Source organism: Miscanthus floridulus, chromosome 15, assembly GCF_019320115.1.
Source record: "Miscanthus floridulus cultivar M001 chromosome 15, ASM1932011v1, whole genome shotgun sequence".
NCBI lineage: Eukaryota > Viridiplantae > Streptophyta > Magnoliopsida > Poales > Poaceae > Miscanthus > Miscanthus floridulus.
This window is the reverse complement of record NC_089594.1, coordinates 22,182,235-22,199,268: the sequence shown is the minus strand read 5'-3', so window position 1 is coordinate 22,199,268 and position 17,034 is coordinate 22,182,235. Positions and strand designations below refer to the sequence as shown.

The 17,034-nt window shown below is 46.9% G+C and overlaps 1 protein-coding gene across 1 annotated transcript; it reads right to left on the bottom strand.

Moving 5' to 3' along the window:
* Window positions 1-12,553: 12,553 nt before the first annotated feature.
* On the bottom strand, window positions 12,554-13,681 carry LOC136507204 (luminal-binding protein-like). The gene is made up of 2 exons (XM_066502001.1): window positions 13,302-13,681; window positions 12,554-13,196 (listed from the first exon to the last, which is right to left on the bottom strand). The coding sequence occupies exons 1-2, from the start codon at window positions 13,679-13,681 to the stop codon at window positions 12,554-12,556; spliced, it is 1,023 nt and encodes a 340-aa protein (XP_066358098.1).
* Window positions 13,682-17,034: the final 3,353 nt, after the last annotated feature.

The following is a 17,034-nucleotide window of genomic DNA, read 5'->3' as shown; positions in this document are numbered from 1 at the left end:
ATATGAATACGACAGGATAAAGATTTGTGCTACCACGGAATGAAAGTTCATATATTTCTTCAATTCTTCCATAATAGTCTACGCCATCAGTGCCGGGCATAAAAACCCTACTATTTGTGGATCTTCGATTGGGCCGCCTCCGCTTGTAGCTTCCTGTGTGAAATCAATATCCATTCATGTCATAGGCGTCCGATGACTTGACCCTTTGGTCACAGCCATTGGCATCCTGTCTCAACTCGGCACTGATAGATGCATCAGTTTGGGCCTGCAAGCTCAAGCAGGATACATCGTTATATTAATTGGACGTACGAGCAACAAAAAATCGGGGCTAAATTGGACAGTACCTTGGTTTTGAACCAGGAAATAAAATCGGGGCTCCCTTGTCCCGCACCCTTGGAAAGAAGGGTATCACATTCCGGCGGGGTTGGTTCCCTTGAATGGGGCCAGTATTCATGAATGAATTCCCTGTAACGACAAACAAGGGGGTTGGATGTAGAATAGTGCGGGATTATTGAAACAAGTTTGTTGAGAACTTACACAATATATGGGTCCACCTCTTCAAGGTTGGTCAGCACATATAACATGATTTTATGCCACTCCACATTTGTCAGGGGCTTATTGGTCGATGCACCTGCTCTTCCAAGTTGCCCTCGGAAAAGGCTGAGGCTCGAGGCATTTTTGTCAGCATTGTAACGAGGAGGTGGATTATGCACACTTGGAAGGTTGTCAGAATAATACAATGTTGTGAAGTTTGACACCTCCTCCATAGTGAATGCACTTGCAATGGAAGCCTCAATTTTGCCTTTGTTTTTACACTTTTTCTGAAGTGTCTTTAGGCATCTCTCAATTGGATAGCACCAACAAGCCTGCATGGGCCCCCATTCGTGCCTCATACGGGAGGTGCAATATCAGATGCTGCATCGGATTGAAGAAGCCGGGTGGAAAGATCTTCTCCAACTTGCAAAGCAAGACAGGTGCCACTTTTTCCAAGTCAGCAATCACGGTCCGAGATAACTCCTTGGCACAGAGCTGGCGGAAGAAGTAGCTCAACTCTGCCAGCACTGTCCATATGTGCTCAGGGACAAAGCCTCAAACCATCGTCGAAAGAAGCCGCTCAATCCATATGTGGTAGTTGTGACTCTTCACCCCGTTCACTCGGAGAGTAGTTAAGTTCACTCCCCTCCTCAGATTCGCTGCATACCCATCAGGGAAACATTAACGTCTGGATCCATTGGAGTACTTCCCTCCTTTGTCTAGGGGTCAAGACGAAATCTGCCTTAGGCCTTTTCCATGTCTTGCCGCCTCCAGGAGCATGCATCTCTTGATGTGGTCTATCACACAACTCTGCCAGGTCCACTCTAGCTTTAGGGTTGTCCTTTGACTTTTCAGTTTCCATGATTGTTCCCCAGAGTGCCTCGGCAACATTCTTTTCTGTGTGCATGACATCAATGTAATGTGACATAAGAAGGTCATCAAAATAGGGGAGCCTTGTTAAGCCCGACTTATGAGTCCACATGTGTTCCTCGTTGTATCCCATGAAGCCATCACCTTCTTGATTCTCCACAAGAGCATCTATCTGAGCATGAACCTCGGCACCAATCATCATCTGTGGTGCAGGTTCTGTCACTATGACACCTTTCATAAAGTTCTTGGTGTCTTGCCTGAATGGATGCTCGGGAGGGAGGAATTGATGATGTTTGTCAAACGATGAATACTTGCCACCCTTCTTGAGCCAGATGAACCTCAGACGATCCTTGCATAATGGACATGGGAACTTCCCGTGGACACACCAACCGGAGAATATCCCATACGCTAGGAAGTCATGCATGGAGTACTAGTACCAAACCTGCATTTTGAAGGGTGTCTTTGTAGCTCTGTCGTATGTCCATACCCCATCCTCCCAAGCACTGACCAATTCATCAATCAGAGGCTCCATGAAGACACCCATCTTCTTCCCCGGGTGTCCAGGAATTATCAATGATAAGAATACGTTCTAACGTTCAAAGGCGACGCCGGGGGAGATTGAGGGGGATGACGAACATGGCCCAACATGTGTAGGGGACAGCCATCAAACCATAAGGATTTGAACCCATCTGTTGCCAGCACAACACGTACGTTACGAGGCTCTGATGCTTTCTCATGAATGAATGCCATCAAAGTGGTTCCATGCTTCACCATCGGACGGATGTACCATCTTGTCAGGATTGTATCATGTGCCCTTGTTGTGCCACGTCATCTGCTTAGAGGATTCCTCGCTCATGTATAGCCGTTGGATCCTCGGCACGAACAGGAGGGTACCGTAAGATTTTTCATCGGGACGGTAAGCTGCTTCTTGTGGCCATCCCCAGAGTCTACCTCCAGGGTACCGTGAGGATTTGCACTTCGGACAGTACTTTTCATGCTCATGTTCTTCCTAAAGAGGACACACCCATTCAGACAAGCATGTATCTGCTTGTAAGACATTCTTGTGTCCAATCAAGGAGTTTTCTAGCACTCGTACAGGCTCTTTGGCAGAATGTGGCCCTCCGGAAGCATGCTAGCAATCAAGGCCAACATACCATCAAAGTGTTGTCGACCCATGTTGATCTCGGCCTTGAACACCATCACGCGTCCAATGGCATCGAGTTGAACAAAACCATTGTCCGATCATGAAGGGGTTTCTATGCCGAAGACATCATGTCATAGAACGCCTTTGCGGATGCCTCCATCTCCTCCGCACGTCCATCAGGGATCTGTGCTTGTTGATAGTCATCTAACATGTGTGCAACCTCGCCATCATCATCAACATGCTCGAGGCGTGGTCTCACCACTTCCTCTCACATCCGAGGGCTTCACCGTGGTGGATCCACCGGGTATAGTCCGGCATAAAGCCATGCTTCTGAAGATGTATACCCATGTTGTCCTTCTTTTGCCATTTTCTGTTTGCACACATGCTGCAGGGACACTTCATTAGATGCGCTCTATTCGCACCCCTGCCGAATGCATGGTCCAAGAAAGCCTCGGTCTTCTGCCCCCATTCAGTGCTGAAATCACTCTGACTTTGTATCCCGTGTACATCCACTCACGGTCATCCATCCTCTAAAATAGATATCAACGAGTAATGTAACCATCAACTGCATCTACGTGGTGTTCCTACTATCTAATAGGTGAGGATATGTCCTAATCCCACCCGCGGATGTGTAGACGAGGTCAGTTCCATGGTCTACTCCGAGCCGAAACAGAAATTGCGGCAGCACCTCCCCACTGTTCTCCAGATACACGTCCTGGCAGGGAGAGTGTGTATCCGGAGAACAACACGGAGGTGATGCCAAACTCTGTCTTGGATTGGAGCAGACACATGGAAACTAACCTCGTCTACGCATCCACGGGTTGTCCAGAAAAGGTAGACAATCTGAAATAGATACGGTTATACATATGCAAAGATCTGTATACTTCCAACCATATCTCTTTCGGACGGGAGACGCCTAACTGGGTTACACCGATCTACGACAATGATAAGGAAGAGAGGTTATTTATACCTAGGGTGGTGGTGGAGTCAGGCTAGCGGGGCAGTGGCGAGTCAATGCAGTGGCGAAGCGCGGCTGTGCAGGCAGGACCGCAACACCGACGAAGACGATCGGGGTCTCCTAGGTACTATGGGTCCCCTCCGACAGGTCCTGTTCTGCAAGACAAGAAACACAACACTATAAGTTGAAAATTTCGGCAGAACCTCCCCTGTACAGGGAGGTTTCCAAAACCTGCAAAAAATAACGGCACGAAGGCCGACATTCACGACATTCACAATGGCACGAAGGCCGACATTCACGGCACGAAGGCGACATTCACAAGGGCACGAAGGCTGACATTCACGACATTCACAACGGCACGAAGGCCGACATTCACAAAGGGACGGTGCATATACCTTGGGGGGTGGGATGTGCACGCGCAGAAGAAGACGCCAAGAACTCCTCCTTCTCTTCCCCTTCCTCCTTCTTCCTCCTTCCTCCTCTCCTTCTTCCCCTTCTTATCTTCTCCTTTTTCTCCTTCTCTTCCTTCCTCCTTCTCCTCTTCTCCTTCCTCCTACTTCACCTCTGCTCCTCCCCTCCAAGAAACCGACGGTGAGGGGGGGGGGGGGGGGGGCGGGCTGGGCGCGGCCCCAAGGGAGGGGAGGTGAAGGCAGCCCTCCCTCTCCTTCTCTGGCGGCAGTGGGCCGTCGACGTTCAGCGGCGCGGCGGGGGCGTGGGTGGGGGGGAGGGGAGGGGAGGGGAGGAGAGGCGGGCGGCGGATGGGCGGCGGCGGGCAGGAAGGCAGCGGCAGGGTCGGTGGCCGCCGACGCGGCGTGGCCACGGCAGCGGGGGTGCGGGGTGGGGCGGGCGGGGCGGTGGGGCTGGGGGCGGGCGGGCGGCGGGGCTAGGGGCGTAGGGCGGGGACGCGGCGAGGGGATGGGGGCGCGGGGTCACTGGCGGTGGCGGGTCTCGCTGGCGGGGGGGGGGGCGGGGGCGCGCGGCGGCGGCAGGCCACAGAGACGGGTGCGGGGGACGCGCGCGTGTGGCCGATGGGCCTCGGGGTGGGCCCGCAACCTCCGTCTGGGCCACGAGCTAGACACTAGCCTCCTCCGCGCACCGGGCGCACCACGGCCATGACGTGCTTCCGTGCCACGTGCTACAAGCGTTGCTGGCCGCAACACAAGCATCGAACTCGGCGCATGGGAACCCGATGGCTGCACCGCGATGCTCCCCGTGGATTGTTCGTGGGACGGCGCAGATACTGCCTCCGCGCTCACCAGACGCAAGATCTTGTCTACTAGCGCATGCTATCTGTTCGACGAATTACAGCACTGGAGATAGACGTTGCTGCCTTTTCGTTTTCATGGAAATTGCCACGGCAGAGTGCGTTCATTATTCTTTGGATGACATACTAATGTGAACTGACGGAGTACACAACATTTATTTATATAGTTTCTTTTATTACCAGGCATTCATATGTGATACTGCAGATATGAAAGAGTTTATTTTTTATAAAATTGATCATTTTGTTGCAAATGATTTTTAAAATAATAAGATACAACATACAACGTCCAAGGGCAAAATTGGCCATTACAACCAAAACCTCCCATTCCTATAAGCGGAGCAAAGCTAAATGCCAAATAGGTCCACCTGCTCCAGTAACTCCAGAGTGCAACTGCTCTACGGTGGAGTTGGTGGAGCATAGCTCGAAAAATTAGAACAGAGCAGCCCCAAACAGATCCTAATTTTATTCGAATTCATTTACAATACCCGTAGCAACGCGAGTATCCATCTTTTTAGATCAAAGTATGCCCGGAGCTAGAAGCGGCGACTATGCATTTTTTCTTCCGTTGATAGCCAAATAATGTTAGAATTGAGTTTTAAGTTAGAACATGTTTTATGATACTAAGTGGTCTGATTCCCCACGCGACGCCGCTCCCCACCTACACCCCGCTGGTCCCTTCCCTCCCCCTCCGGCATATCGCCGGGGGCCGGAGGGAGTGGGGATCCAACGTTTTTAATAAATTTTTTCAGTAGATCGAGTCCTTAGGGTTAGAGTCTCTCCATCTTGGTTTTGGGGATTTATCTTCTCCTCCTCCTCTCCGGCAATGATGAGATGGTAGGGTGGAACCGTTTTCTCCATGGCGGCTCTGTTGAAGATGGGGGCAATAACTACGGCGTCAGCATCCTCGCCGAAAGAAGAGAAGGGAAGACACAAGAAAGAAGAAGTTTCTTAACTCCGCCTACATGAATATTGACCGTCGTTCGTTAGCCATCTGTTCTCAGGCCTTTTGCCGAGTGTTTGCCTGTGCGGTCATCCATACTGCAAAGCGTCGTACAAGTTTGGTTTTGAGATCTGGAGCTATTCACAGCGTGGGTATAATTTAGATAAAAATCAGTTTCTAGATATTTATGTAATCCAGAGTGCTTGTAGCGTGTTGATGTACTCAGCTATTATATCTAATATAATTCTTCTTTCGGTCGGAAAAAAAAGTGGTCCGATTTCCTGCTAAGGGATGAAGCCGGGTTCAATCCCTTTATTAAAAAAAATTCTTCTTATTATATGGTCAAACAAAGCTTTCACCGTAGGGGAAATTTAGAAAAAAGGATTTGCAGTGGAAATTATGGAATTCGTACTAGCGTCGTTAATGGCTAATGTCATTGTTTTACTCAAATCGCACTCGAGTATTTGTAACTACATATTTTCAGTCATGTTAATTATGCAGTGAATTTTAGTCAGCGAAGATAAATTTGTGTTTCTGAATTCTGATATATTTTCAGGGATTTATCACACAATAAGTTGGAGGTCTCAATTCCTGATGTCTTTTCACAGCTGCCATCTCTCATGGTTATGTGAGTTTTCTGATCCCTAATGACTTTTATGTCTTAGAGTTTAGCTATAAATAATTGCTAATACTAATCTAATCATTATACACTACTGAAAAATGATTTTTAGTCAGATCCATAATTTTTAGGACTACACTACTTGATTTATGGTGGAGGCGGACGCCTGCTGGATGCCCGGCCTGCAGCACCAGGATCGCCGCTACCATTGCTTGCTCTTTGCGAGTTTTACTGATGGATACGATTAATGAATGACAGGTGTCAGGAGCTGTTACGACGAGAAAATTAATAATTTAGCTTATTATCTGCTATGTACAGCTATCAACTTCACTGAGGATGGAATTCTTGGCGGACATTTTGAAGAGCCGTGCAAATGAATGTTTTGACAACTTTCCTAAAGATCTCTAAGTCATGATTAAGGACTTAGGCAGAATGTAACTTAGATGGTTAATATGAGAAATAACTTTACTATGCCTTCTTATGCAAAAGTGTTTCTCGAATTGTAAACATGCTCAAATACAATTGTGTAAAAGTTGAACTATGGAAAAAAAAAATCATTGGTTATTTTCATGTGGATCCCCAAGATAAAGCCGTGGCGTTAGCACGGGCATTATACTAGCACTACTAAAAAGACAAAAGAGAAGGACGTCAACAACGATTCAACATGCCTCCGATTCCCTTCCTCCACGCTTCCACCACACCCCTGCGTTTACAAAAAATCTCGCCCCTCCCGACTCCCCTGCATTTCCCAAACCCTTTCCTCGCCCTCTACTCGGAGGCCAGACCGCCGCCAGAGCATGCCTCGCCCTCACTCATGCGCCCCTAATGTCACCGCAGGGTGCTTGCTTCGCCTCGCCCTGCCCCCGCCGCCGCTGACGACGACGACGAGGACACGGACGCAGGAAACGTGCACGCCTCTAGCCGGGCCGCCGTGTGCGAGTTGCCGCCAGCCCGCCATGCATGAGCGCCGCCGCAACACGCTGCTCGAGTCGCCGGGATGCCCTGCTCGATGCGGACACCGCCGTCCCGCACCAGCCATTACAGGCCGTCCTGCATCTTCCACTTCAGTTCTCCATGTAGCAATTCGGTGTGATAGAACTACACTAGAATCATGTGGGCTTCTCCTATTACATGAAATTGCATTATCATTTTTAACCTATCCATGAACAAATAGCCCTTTGACTATTGACCAATACTCTGTTGGCCCTTTCAACCAAGAACCAGGTGAGCAACCGACTCACCTTCCCTCCTTGTATATGATTCAGCTGCAGTCTTCAACAAAGGCAAATTTGGGCTATAAGTAATCGGGGTTTTTCGACACGAGTTAAATTCCGCGTCTAACTCATTTTCATGAAGGCTAGCAAAAACCTTCTCACATTCTACAAGAAGCTCTGAAAGTCCAAGTCTCCTACGGAATCTTTTCTTGAATACATTGTTCATGCCTTCACTCCTTTGAGTCGAGGCCATATTAGCTGTAAATGAATCACGGTAGACAATAGCCCACCTTTTTCTCAAATCATATAGGTTTGCCATCCATTGGTTCTTCTCAAGGTCATACTTACTCGACAATTCATGCCAATTCTGGATGAACATATCTTCAGATCTATCTTCATACACACATCTCTTAAAATTAGGTAGAAACTTATCAGGGTGCTTCTGAATTACATGCCCGAGATGTTTAGTGGCGTTAAGATAGATGTGCCACAAACAGAGAGGATGGCTTATATTCCTAAATACGTAGGCAATTGCTCCTGCCATGGTTGCGTCTTGATTGGTGAAAATTGTACTTGGATGCTTTCTTGACATGGTTGTTAGAAAGGTTTCAAAGAGCCAAACAAATGATTCAATGGTCTCATTAAATACCAAAGCAGCACCAAAAATTATTGTTTGCTTATGATGGTTGGTTCCAACGAATGGTGCAAATGGCATTTCAAGCTTATTAGTTTGAAAAGTGGTGTCAAATGACACAACGTCACCAAAGCATGCATAATCCATGATAGAGTGACCATCTGCCCAAAAGAAATTAGCCATCCGACCATCGTCCTCATCTATTTGAATGGCATAAAAGAATGTAGGATCTTCTATCTGCTTATTCTTCAAGTATTCTAAAACTGTTTGAGCATCATTTGATTCTAAGTACTTCCTACGCTCATGACTAATTTTATTTTTGCAGTACATCTTTGAGAATGGAACTTTGTCAGATCCTCCATAAAACTCCTTCATAAACTCATATACCTGTGTTGGCTTCATTCCAGCTTGTCGTATCTGGTTAATCAACATCCTGTCCGCTTCTACAACACGTCGTTGGGATCTCAGCTTATGCGATTTATTTGGACTAGCAAGATAATGATTGTGATCAAGTACAACCTTTTGCACTGTCCAAGTCCCCTCTCTGCTGACACTAAACTGAACACGTGCATCACAACCTGTCCTTGTACTATCCTTTGATGTCTGAGTTTCTCCATGTCCTTGGCAACTACAAACAATATACTTTTGACATATACTACCATCTCCTCGATGCCTTGTCTGGCTCTTATACTGAACCCAACATTACCAGCATAGGCATTATACATCTCATAAGCTTTGACCTCTGATTCAAAAGTCATACTAACTTCAGGAATTATTCCAACTTTATCAACCACCTGTTGTGCAATCGAATCAGAATTAAAGCTATATCGCCACAATGTAGTTATTTATAATTGTCTTCGCCCTAGCTATTTAGTTAGAGGAAAAAAGACTGTTACCTTATTTGGTACTCCGTCTATCACTTCTTCAGCTACTAGATGATGGAGAGCGTTCCCATTAGCACGAGTGTTATCGTCGATAGCAACAATAGTGTTCTGTACAGTACAGTATGCACACATTTATACATGATGAAACTACATGAAAGATAGAAGAGGAAGATCAAAGACCAAATGATGACCATACATGTGTTACTTGCTCTCCCTTGACTCCACGGATAGAGGGAGAAACCATGGGCGATGAATTGTCTTGGGATGGCGACAAATTCTCTTCCTGGCATCCTTCTCCAATCATGCCGGCTCCATCGTCCAAGGGGACGGCGGTGCAAGGACCACCTTCCTGGCCTCCTTCTCCTGTCATGCCGGCTGCGTCGACGGCGCAAGGACTAGCACCTTCCTGGCCTCCTCCAGTCATGCCGGCTACGTTGTCCATGGAGATGGCTGCACAAGGACCACCCTACAAAGTATGCGATATATGTCACAAACAACACGTGACAATAGCAGACCTGTCTTAAGTAATGGTTGCATGAAACTTACACATAATGGGATGCTAAAGGACTTATGTGGTGTGGTACATTCTTGAACAGGAATATCTGGGGCCACTGACTCAACATCAGAGTGTACATTAAAATCCAATCGCTTTGCTATGCTCACTTCACCCTCAAGGATCATAGTGGCTACAAGATAGCATAAGCAAACGGGAGAAAATCAGTTAGCAAGACGATATTGTTGTACACACAAACATGTGTACAACATATAGGCCATCTCAACATATGCATAAAAATAATACAATTTACATCTAACTAAAGTCAACAAATAAACCAGCAATATCAAACTTTCATTTTAGTATAGATTGGACAATGAGGAAACCAAGTAGGAGAAAAAAAGACTAAAAAAGGTAACTCATTGATGGAACGTGTACATGGGGCATGCTGAACTCGAATCGACATTCAGATTTGGATATAATAAAGAGAAGTTGAAAATTATGATATAGTATATTGCCTACATTGTATACACTCCAGACTAATCCATTGCATGCCATGAATAAACAAATAGTAGCAGAATTATTGTTTTTTCCTTGCAATACCATGAAGCCCTGATTTCTACCTGCCGACTATGCAGTAACATTTTCAGCTTAGCAAAGCGTTTAATACATGCGTAATGAAAGAGCCATGATGCTGACCCAAAATCTAGGAATTTCTACTGCACATACACCACAGAAGCTCATAAAAATCATCTACATAACAAAAATATGTCAAAGAAATGTGAGAAACAAAAAACCTGGTTCAAAGAACTGACAACAGAAAGATCATAAGTTGAGAACTCGATCAACTTCAACAATGGAGGGAAGTGGGATGAATTTGGTGTTGCTGGGCAGAGGCACGGCGGCGTCCGCGTGGGCGTCGATCGGGAAGGTGGAACCGTGCTGGGGCAGTGGGGCGCCGAGGAGCGGCACAGCGGACGTGGCGGGAGCTGCTGGCGCCCGGCGACACCTTCTTGGTGGTGCGGCGGAGGTGGATGATGAGCGCCTACCGGCGATTGGCAAGAAACAATCTAATCACTTCCTTGGAACCCACTTCCTTCGTGTGAAAGAGGTCGGAAGCCTGAGGGCGATATCTTGCATCCCAACAGACAGCAGCAGGCCGTAACAGGCCTATCCTCTCTCATATAGCCCAGCTCCAGCTGGAGGCTTGAGGCCTGGCCTGCCATTGACTCAAATTTTTATTTTTCTTTATGGCTCAACAAAATTGGGACCATCTGCTAAAAAAAAAGGGTTGACCAGCAGACTTGTTAACTATAACTAAACAGAAATACTTTAGCAAGGAAGGTAGCACTAAACAACAGTGCTTAACGGGACCACAAAAAGTCTCGACTTATAGATAGTTTATCCAAAGTAAACCTCACTAGAATAATACTCCCTCTATTCAAATTATAAGACGTTTTAGCCTTTTTTTTAAAATACATTTATTTTTTATGTATATTATTATGTCAGATAGGTAGCAAAAGCATATTATCTAGAGAAAACCAAACGTCTTATAATCTGAATGGAGGGAGTAGTAGTATGTTTAGCTTCACTTAATATACAAGTTATTGAGGTAAAGTGAGCCACATTATCAACTAACATGTATCTAGATATCCACATCAACGAACCCTATCATCCACTATCTTTATTTAGGGTAATAGTCTATCTCCTCATGCAGCTAAACTACCAATATATAGTGCCACATAAGCCATCAGATTTTCATTCCAAACAAAAAAAAATCGTGCACTGTCATCCGTGACTCACACAACAACACATAGGGTCCAACACGGGGCAGCTAATTAGCAAACGTTCACTCAGATGGGTTTTGAGCGAACGCTTTCAGACACATTCAACTTTCCTTTTTTGTAATAAAATTCCGCAACTTTTCTTTTTTAGAAAAGTTTTCTATTTTTAGCAAAAGCTTTAGATCTATGGTTTTCTATAATTAATTGGAATCATTCATAACTGCAGTTTTAAGTATGGTCCAATTATAGCGGTGGACTAATTGTTTTATTATTAACTGTAGTAGAATTTCATACTCATTGAATCATATATATATATATATATATATATATATATATAGGGAGAGGCTATTCAGTAGCCGGCTACAAAATAAGTTATTTTGTAGCCACCTCCATTTACTATAATTTTATATACTAATTTACCATAATATAATACATATTTACGATAGTTTGGGTTACTATAACACTGGGATATTACCATAACGTATATTAAACCACTTAGTAAGGAGTTACTATAATCTCGTAAAATAACATAGTAATTATCGTAACTCAAAGTGGCTACAGAATAAGTTATTCTGTAGCCAGCTACAGGATAGTAGTTCTATATATAGATATATATAATATATATATATAACTTAGTCATAGATTTAATTATTAGATTTAACAGCATAAACTTAATATGGATTAATTGTAATCCGACTACATCCAATAAGGGTCTTGTATGGCTCAAGATAACAGGTCAGGTGAATCTAAAGTTGTGGGATAAAAAAAAAGTTTGTAAAAGAATATCATGCACCTCATATCACTTCTAGTTGTTTATACACAATTTATGATCCTTGTATCACACTACCAGTATGTGTCTAGATCCCTCGAAGACCTAACAACAAAACCTCTACTACTGTAAATATAATGAAGTCACTAAAGAGAATGGACGTAAAGTGCAGCTCCAAGAGCCATCGCTTCATCCTGTTCCTCCGTATGTTAGGCTCCCTTCCATCAAGTAATCCCTGACGAGGTTTTGATCCTGGTATCACGGCACTCCCACCGACCATAACAATCTCACCGATCTTGCTCTTGCTCCACTTTATACCACCTCTGTTCACCATGGCTGTTTCCACCAAGTTTCATGACTTTGCGGAACAGATCATCATTCAGTTCCTCAAAAAACTCCGACCGTGAGAAGCGGGCTCCGAGAAATCGACACCATCAACGAGGGACTCACCAATCACCTGGACATGATCTTGACTGCTCAATGCCTTCTTGGGCATTCTCACATGCCGCCCTCAATTTGCCTAGACCGATCCTGTCCTGACTGATATCCACTCCGTGCTTCAGCTTGATGCGCTTGGCGAAGTAGTCCACGACCCTGTCGTCAAAATCGTCTCCTCCAAGGAAATTGTCCATCCGATACCCAAAGACTTGAAACCTGCCGTCCAGCAGCACCACAAGGCTCGCGTCGGACGAGCCGCCGCCGACACGCAAGACAAGCGCAGTGCCGCGCTCGCGCAGCTTCGTGTGCAGGCCGTGAGCGACGGCAGCAGCGGTCGGCTCTGTGACCGTCCAGACGACGTCCAGCCCGGCCATCTTGCCGGCGTACTCAGCCGCCCCGCTGTGTGCCGCGGCGAAATGCTGCGGGATGGTCATGACGGCGTACTCGACCGTGCGGCCGAGGTACTCCTCGGCCTTGTTCTTGAGCTCAGCCACTACCATGGACGCGACCTCGCTGAACTCGAGCTGCTTGACTGAACCATCGCTGGCCGTCACTTGGACGATCGCCGTGTCGTAATCTCTTGTACCGATCTTGTACGGCACGCGCTGGATGGCTCCCTGCACGATGTCCTCGTCGTACCAGCGGTTTCGCCTATTAACAGATCGAATAATGATACACACTAATCATGAATCCATCAATCAATTATATATAACCTAGCTAATATATATGTATTGTTTTTAGTGGAACGATATATACCTTAGCCCGAGCAAGCGTTTGAAACCGAAGATGGTGGCCTCGGGGTTGGCGGCGGCGTGGTTCTTGGCGGCCTCGCCGACGAGGGAAGTGCCGTTGTCGGTGAAGGCGACCCAGGAGGGGATGCAGAACTGGAACATGGTGTCGTCGTCGGTCGTCTTGCCGGAGCCGGTGTAGCCGGCGACGCAAGAGTTGGTGTTGCCTAGATCGATGACGACCACTTCTCCGCGCCGGTACCAGAACTCCCTCGGCCTACTGTCGGGGTACGTACTTGGGTCCTCGTCAAGGAGCATTTGGAGCCCGGGCGCCGTGGCCACCAGCACGCATACGAGGATGAGCACCGCCGGCAGAGTTACCGCCGGGCGGCGACCGCCAGCAGCCATTGCGACCAGAAGAATTACTAGGTCTCTTAGGTTTCGTTATCAGCTTCTTTTTTTTGACACATCCGGTTAGGCCGAGTACGGTTTGGTTTGGAACTTTGGATAGCAAACATTGGTCGTGTCGTGTGTCCCTCGATCGGATCGGATCCGTTACGTAATACTGGACGACTCTATTCAGCCAGCTCCGTGAGCAAGGGGCCCATGGCCAATACTCCGTTTGCAGATCAAATTAAGAGGGACGTGTTGACAGCCAAATATAATCGAGAGTAAAAGAACCAGAAAACAAATTAAATTGAAGAAGATCAAATTTGGAACAATTGTACAAATTTCACCAGTTTCAAGGTAATTCTATTTCCCAGACGGTTTATTCAATAACCGTCAAAAAAATTTAAAACCGTCAGGGAATTTCATGTTTCCGTGAGTGTGAGCTGATTTCGATAGTCCAATATTATTTTGAGTTTTTTTGTTGGGGACTCGCTCTATCTCGAAGGGTTAAACTTGTAAGTTCTGAAACGACCATCCACCTCTATTTATATGACAGGATCATGACTAATTGAGAAATCCATCTATCTCATCAATAAAAAAGGTTCAATCTACTACACTTTTTTTTACCCTCAAACTCTTACAACCTATTGTTGGCCAACATTTTTCTATACAAGATTTACTAGAGTTCTAAATGGTCTTGCAGAACCTAGGACATCCCTACTATGCTTTACCCTGATAAATCTTTGCGAGGTGGTTGTTCCGGGCGAAGAATGAGTGTCAGATCAGTCTCGCCAACACCCCAAGTCAGCATCGCCATTTATACCTATCTCACCTGCATGTCTCAATCGTGTGCGGCCCTTGCAATCATGCATACTGTACGTGTAACCGAATTAGTGTCATCACTTTTTTATAACTACTGAAAACGAAAGGGAAAATTATTTTATCCCTATGTGGTTGTGTACAAACATCTTATATAATTTTACTATTATATGGTTGTTGTCCAAGAAAAGTGCGACGATACAAACAAGCTCAAGACACAAAGAAAGAGGCAAGAAAAGGTATATATCTTATAGTATTTGTGATTTTTTTTGTGAAACCATAGTATTTGTGATTTAGATGACAACACAAGTCTAAGACTAACACGAGTGTAAAGTGAGTTAGATTATACTAAGTCCTAGGAATGCAAGAGACGAAGTGGTGCAAAGATCGGCGGAGAAACGACGCAAACACCAATAACTGAACCACTTCGTTCACAGCCCTATTTAACACAAGGTAGATTGGTAGAAGGCACCGCACAATTAATCTGCTGAGAAGAAAATGGGCTGCGGCAGAACATCTAGTGATTATCAGTAAGGTGGCAAAAGGAAACTTGCACTCACCGAGTCACCGTACGATATGGCAGAAAAATATAAGGGCGTCCGCAACGGACCCAGCGAAATCGCTGGCTAATGTGGATGAACGAGAAATAAATTAGTATTGATCTGTAATCGTTCTCTCCTATTGGATCCCACCTATTCATCTCTGTTTTCATCGAACGATGTGAAATCGAATAATCGATCGGCGACTTACTCGGTACCGGTGAGTTTTCTCTTTCCACCTCTTTGGCTTCCACGTCGGACTCACAGCCAGCGACGTCACTACCCCCTTGGGACACCCTAAGCAGTAGATCATCTCGTGAATGGAAAAAGGCAACGAGTCTCCCTCTTCCCCTGAACCAAGGTAGAAGAAGAGCTTTGAGCTCTTCAGGACACACACACACTCAGCACACGGTTTCAGCGTTGGCTGAAACCTGAAACACTCTGAATGTTGTGTCAAGAACTGCATTTTCTCTATTGCATTGCATACCAATATATACAAGTCTTGTACCAACTATAAGGTACACAGGACATGGCTGAGTACAGCCCTACCAACTCCTAGTACATGCTTAGATCAGCCCACTACTAGCTGATGTACCTCTACATCTACCAACTATGGAGTGGCCTAATGCCATACAAGCCACAGTGCCAAGGATGGACAGCACAGGGCTGACCAACACCATCCTTTCGGCTACTGCAGGGGGAGAGAAACAAGGGACTAGCAGATTATATCTAACAATTCTTTCCCTAATCCTGCTGTCCACCTTTGATTTCCACCATGCCAATCATGCTCCTCATCTCCAAGAATCTGAGGCGCCCAAGTGACTTGGTGAGGATGTCAGCGAGCTACCGGCCGGTCTCGACGAACTCGATGACAAGCTATCCTCCATCGACGCAATCCCTGAGGAAATGGAACTTCACGTCAATGTGCTTGCTCCTATTGTGGAGGACGGGGTTCTTCGCCAGTGCGATGGCTGGTTCGTTGTCCACCATCAGTGCTGGTGGGCGAGCCTCAACGCCGGTGAACTCACCCAACAACCAGCGCAGCCACACAACTTGGCACACCGCAGTGGCCGCTATGACGTACTCCGCCTCGCAGGTCGATAGCGCCACCATCTTCTGCTTCAACGACTGCCGGGTGATTGGCACCGAGCCGAGGAAGACGAACACACCCGAGGTGCTCCACCTCCCATGAACATCGCCAGCCATGTCTGCATCACTGTAAGCCATGAGCCCTAGCTCACCTTCTTTGGCCTTGGGCGGCGCCTCGCTGAACGCCGTCAGCTGCAGCCTGCCGTTCTTGGGGAAGACTAGCGCCTGATCGATGGAGCCCTTGATATAGCGCAACAGCCGCTTCACCGCCGTCCAATGGTCCTCCCCTGGATCCTCCATGAAACGACTCACATATCCGACCGCGAGCGCGATGTCCGGCCGAGTATGCGTGAGCCACCTCAATTCGCCGACGATGCTCCGGTAGAGCGTCGCATCCACCTTCGGCGCCGTGCTATCCTTGGATAGCTTGATCCGCTCCTCCATTGGCGTCGCCATCGGCTTGCAGTCTGCCATTCTGCCCTGCTCGAGCAGCTTCAGCGCGCTGCCCCAGCGTCACTGCCATCTTCCCCTGCTTCACCTCGATGCCGAGGTAGTAGGAGAGCCCGCCCAGGTCGCTCATTTTGAACCGGGCCGCCATTTCCTCCTTGAATGCATTGATGTCCCGCGCCCATGCCCCCGTGACGATCAGGTCGTCGACGTACACGCCGACGATGAGCTCCTCCCCCCGTCGTCGCGTGTACAAGGCGTGCTCCGTGGCACAGCGTGTGAACCCAAGCTCTGCCATGGTGGCGTTGAGTTTGGCGTTCCACGCCCTTGGAGCTTGACGCAGCTCGTAGAGAGCCTTGCGAAGCCGAAGGACCTTGTGCTCTGCTCCCTTCATCGAGCATTGAATGTGATGGCGGATCTGTATGATGGTTGCCATAATGACAAGGAACGGAGTTCCACATCAGGCAACATTGAATG

Bases quoted from the DNA above. Each gene is read 5' to 3' on its own strand.
- LOC136507204 (XM_066502001.1), bottom strand. From the start codon at position 13,681: ATGGCTGCTGGCGGTCGCCGCCCGGCGGTAACTCTGCCGGCGGTGCTC. The intron at 13,197-13,301 runs GTATATATCGTT...ATCTGTTAATAG, and splicing joins AAACGCTTGCTCGGGCTAAG to GCGAAACCGCTGGTACGACG.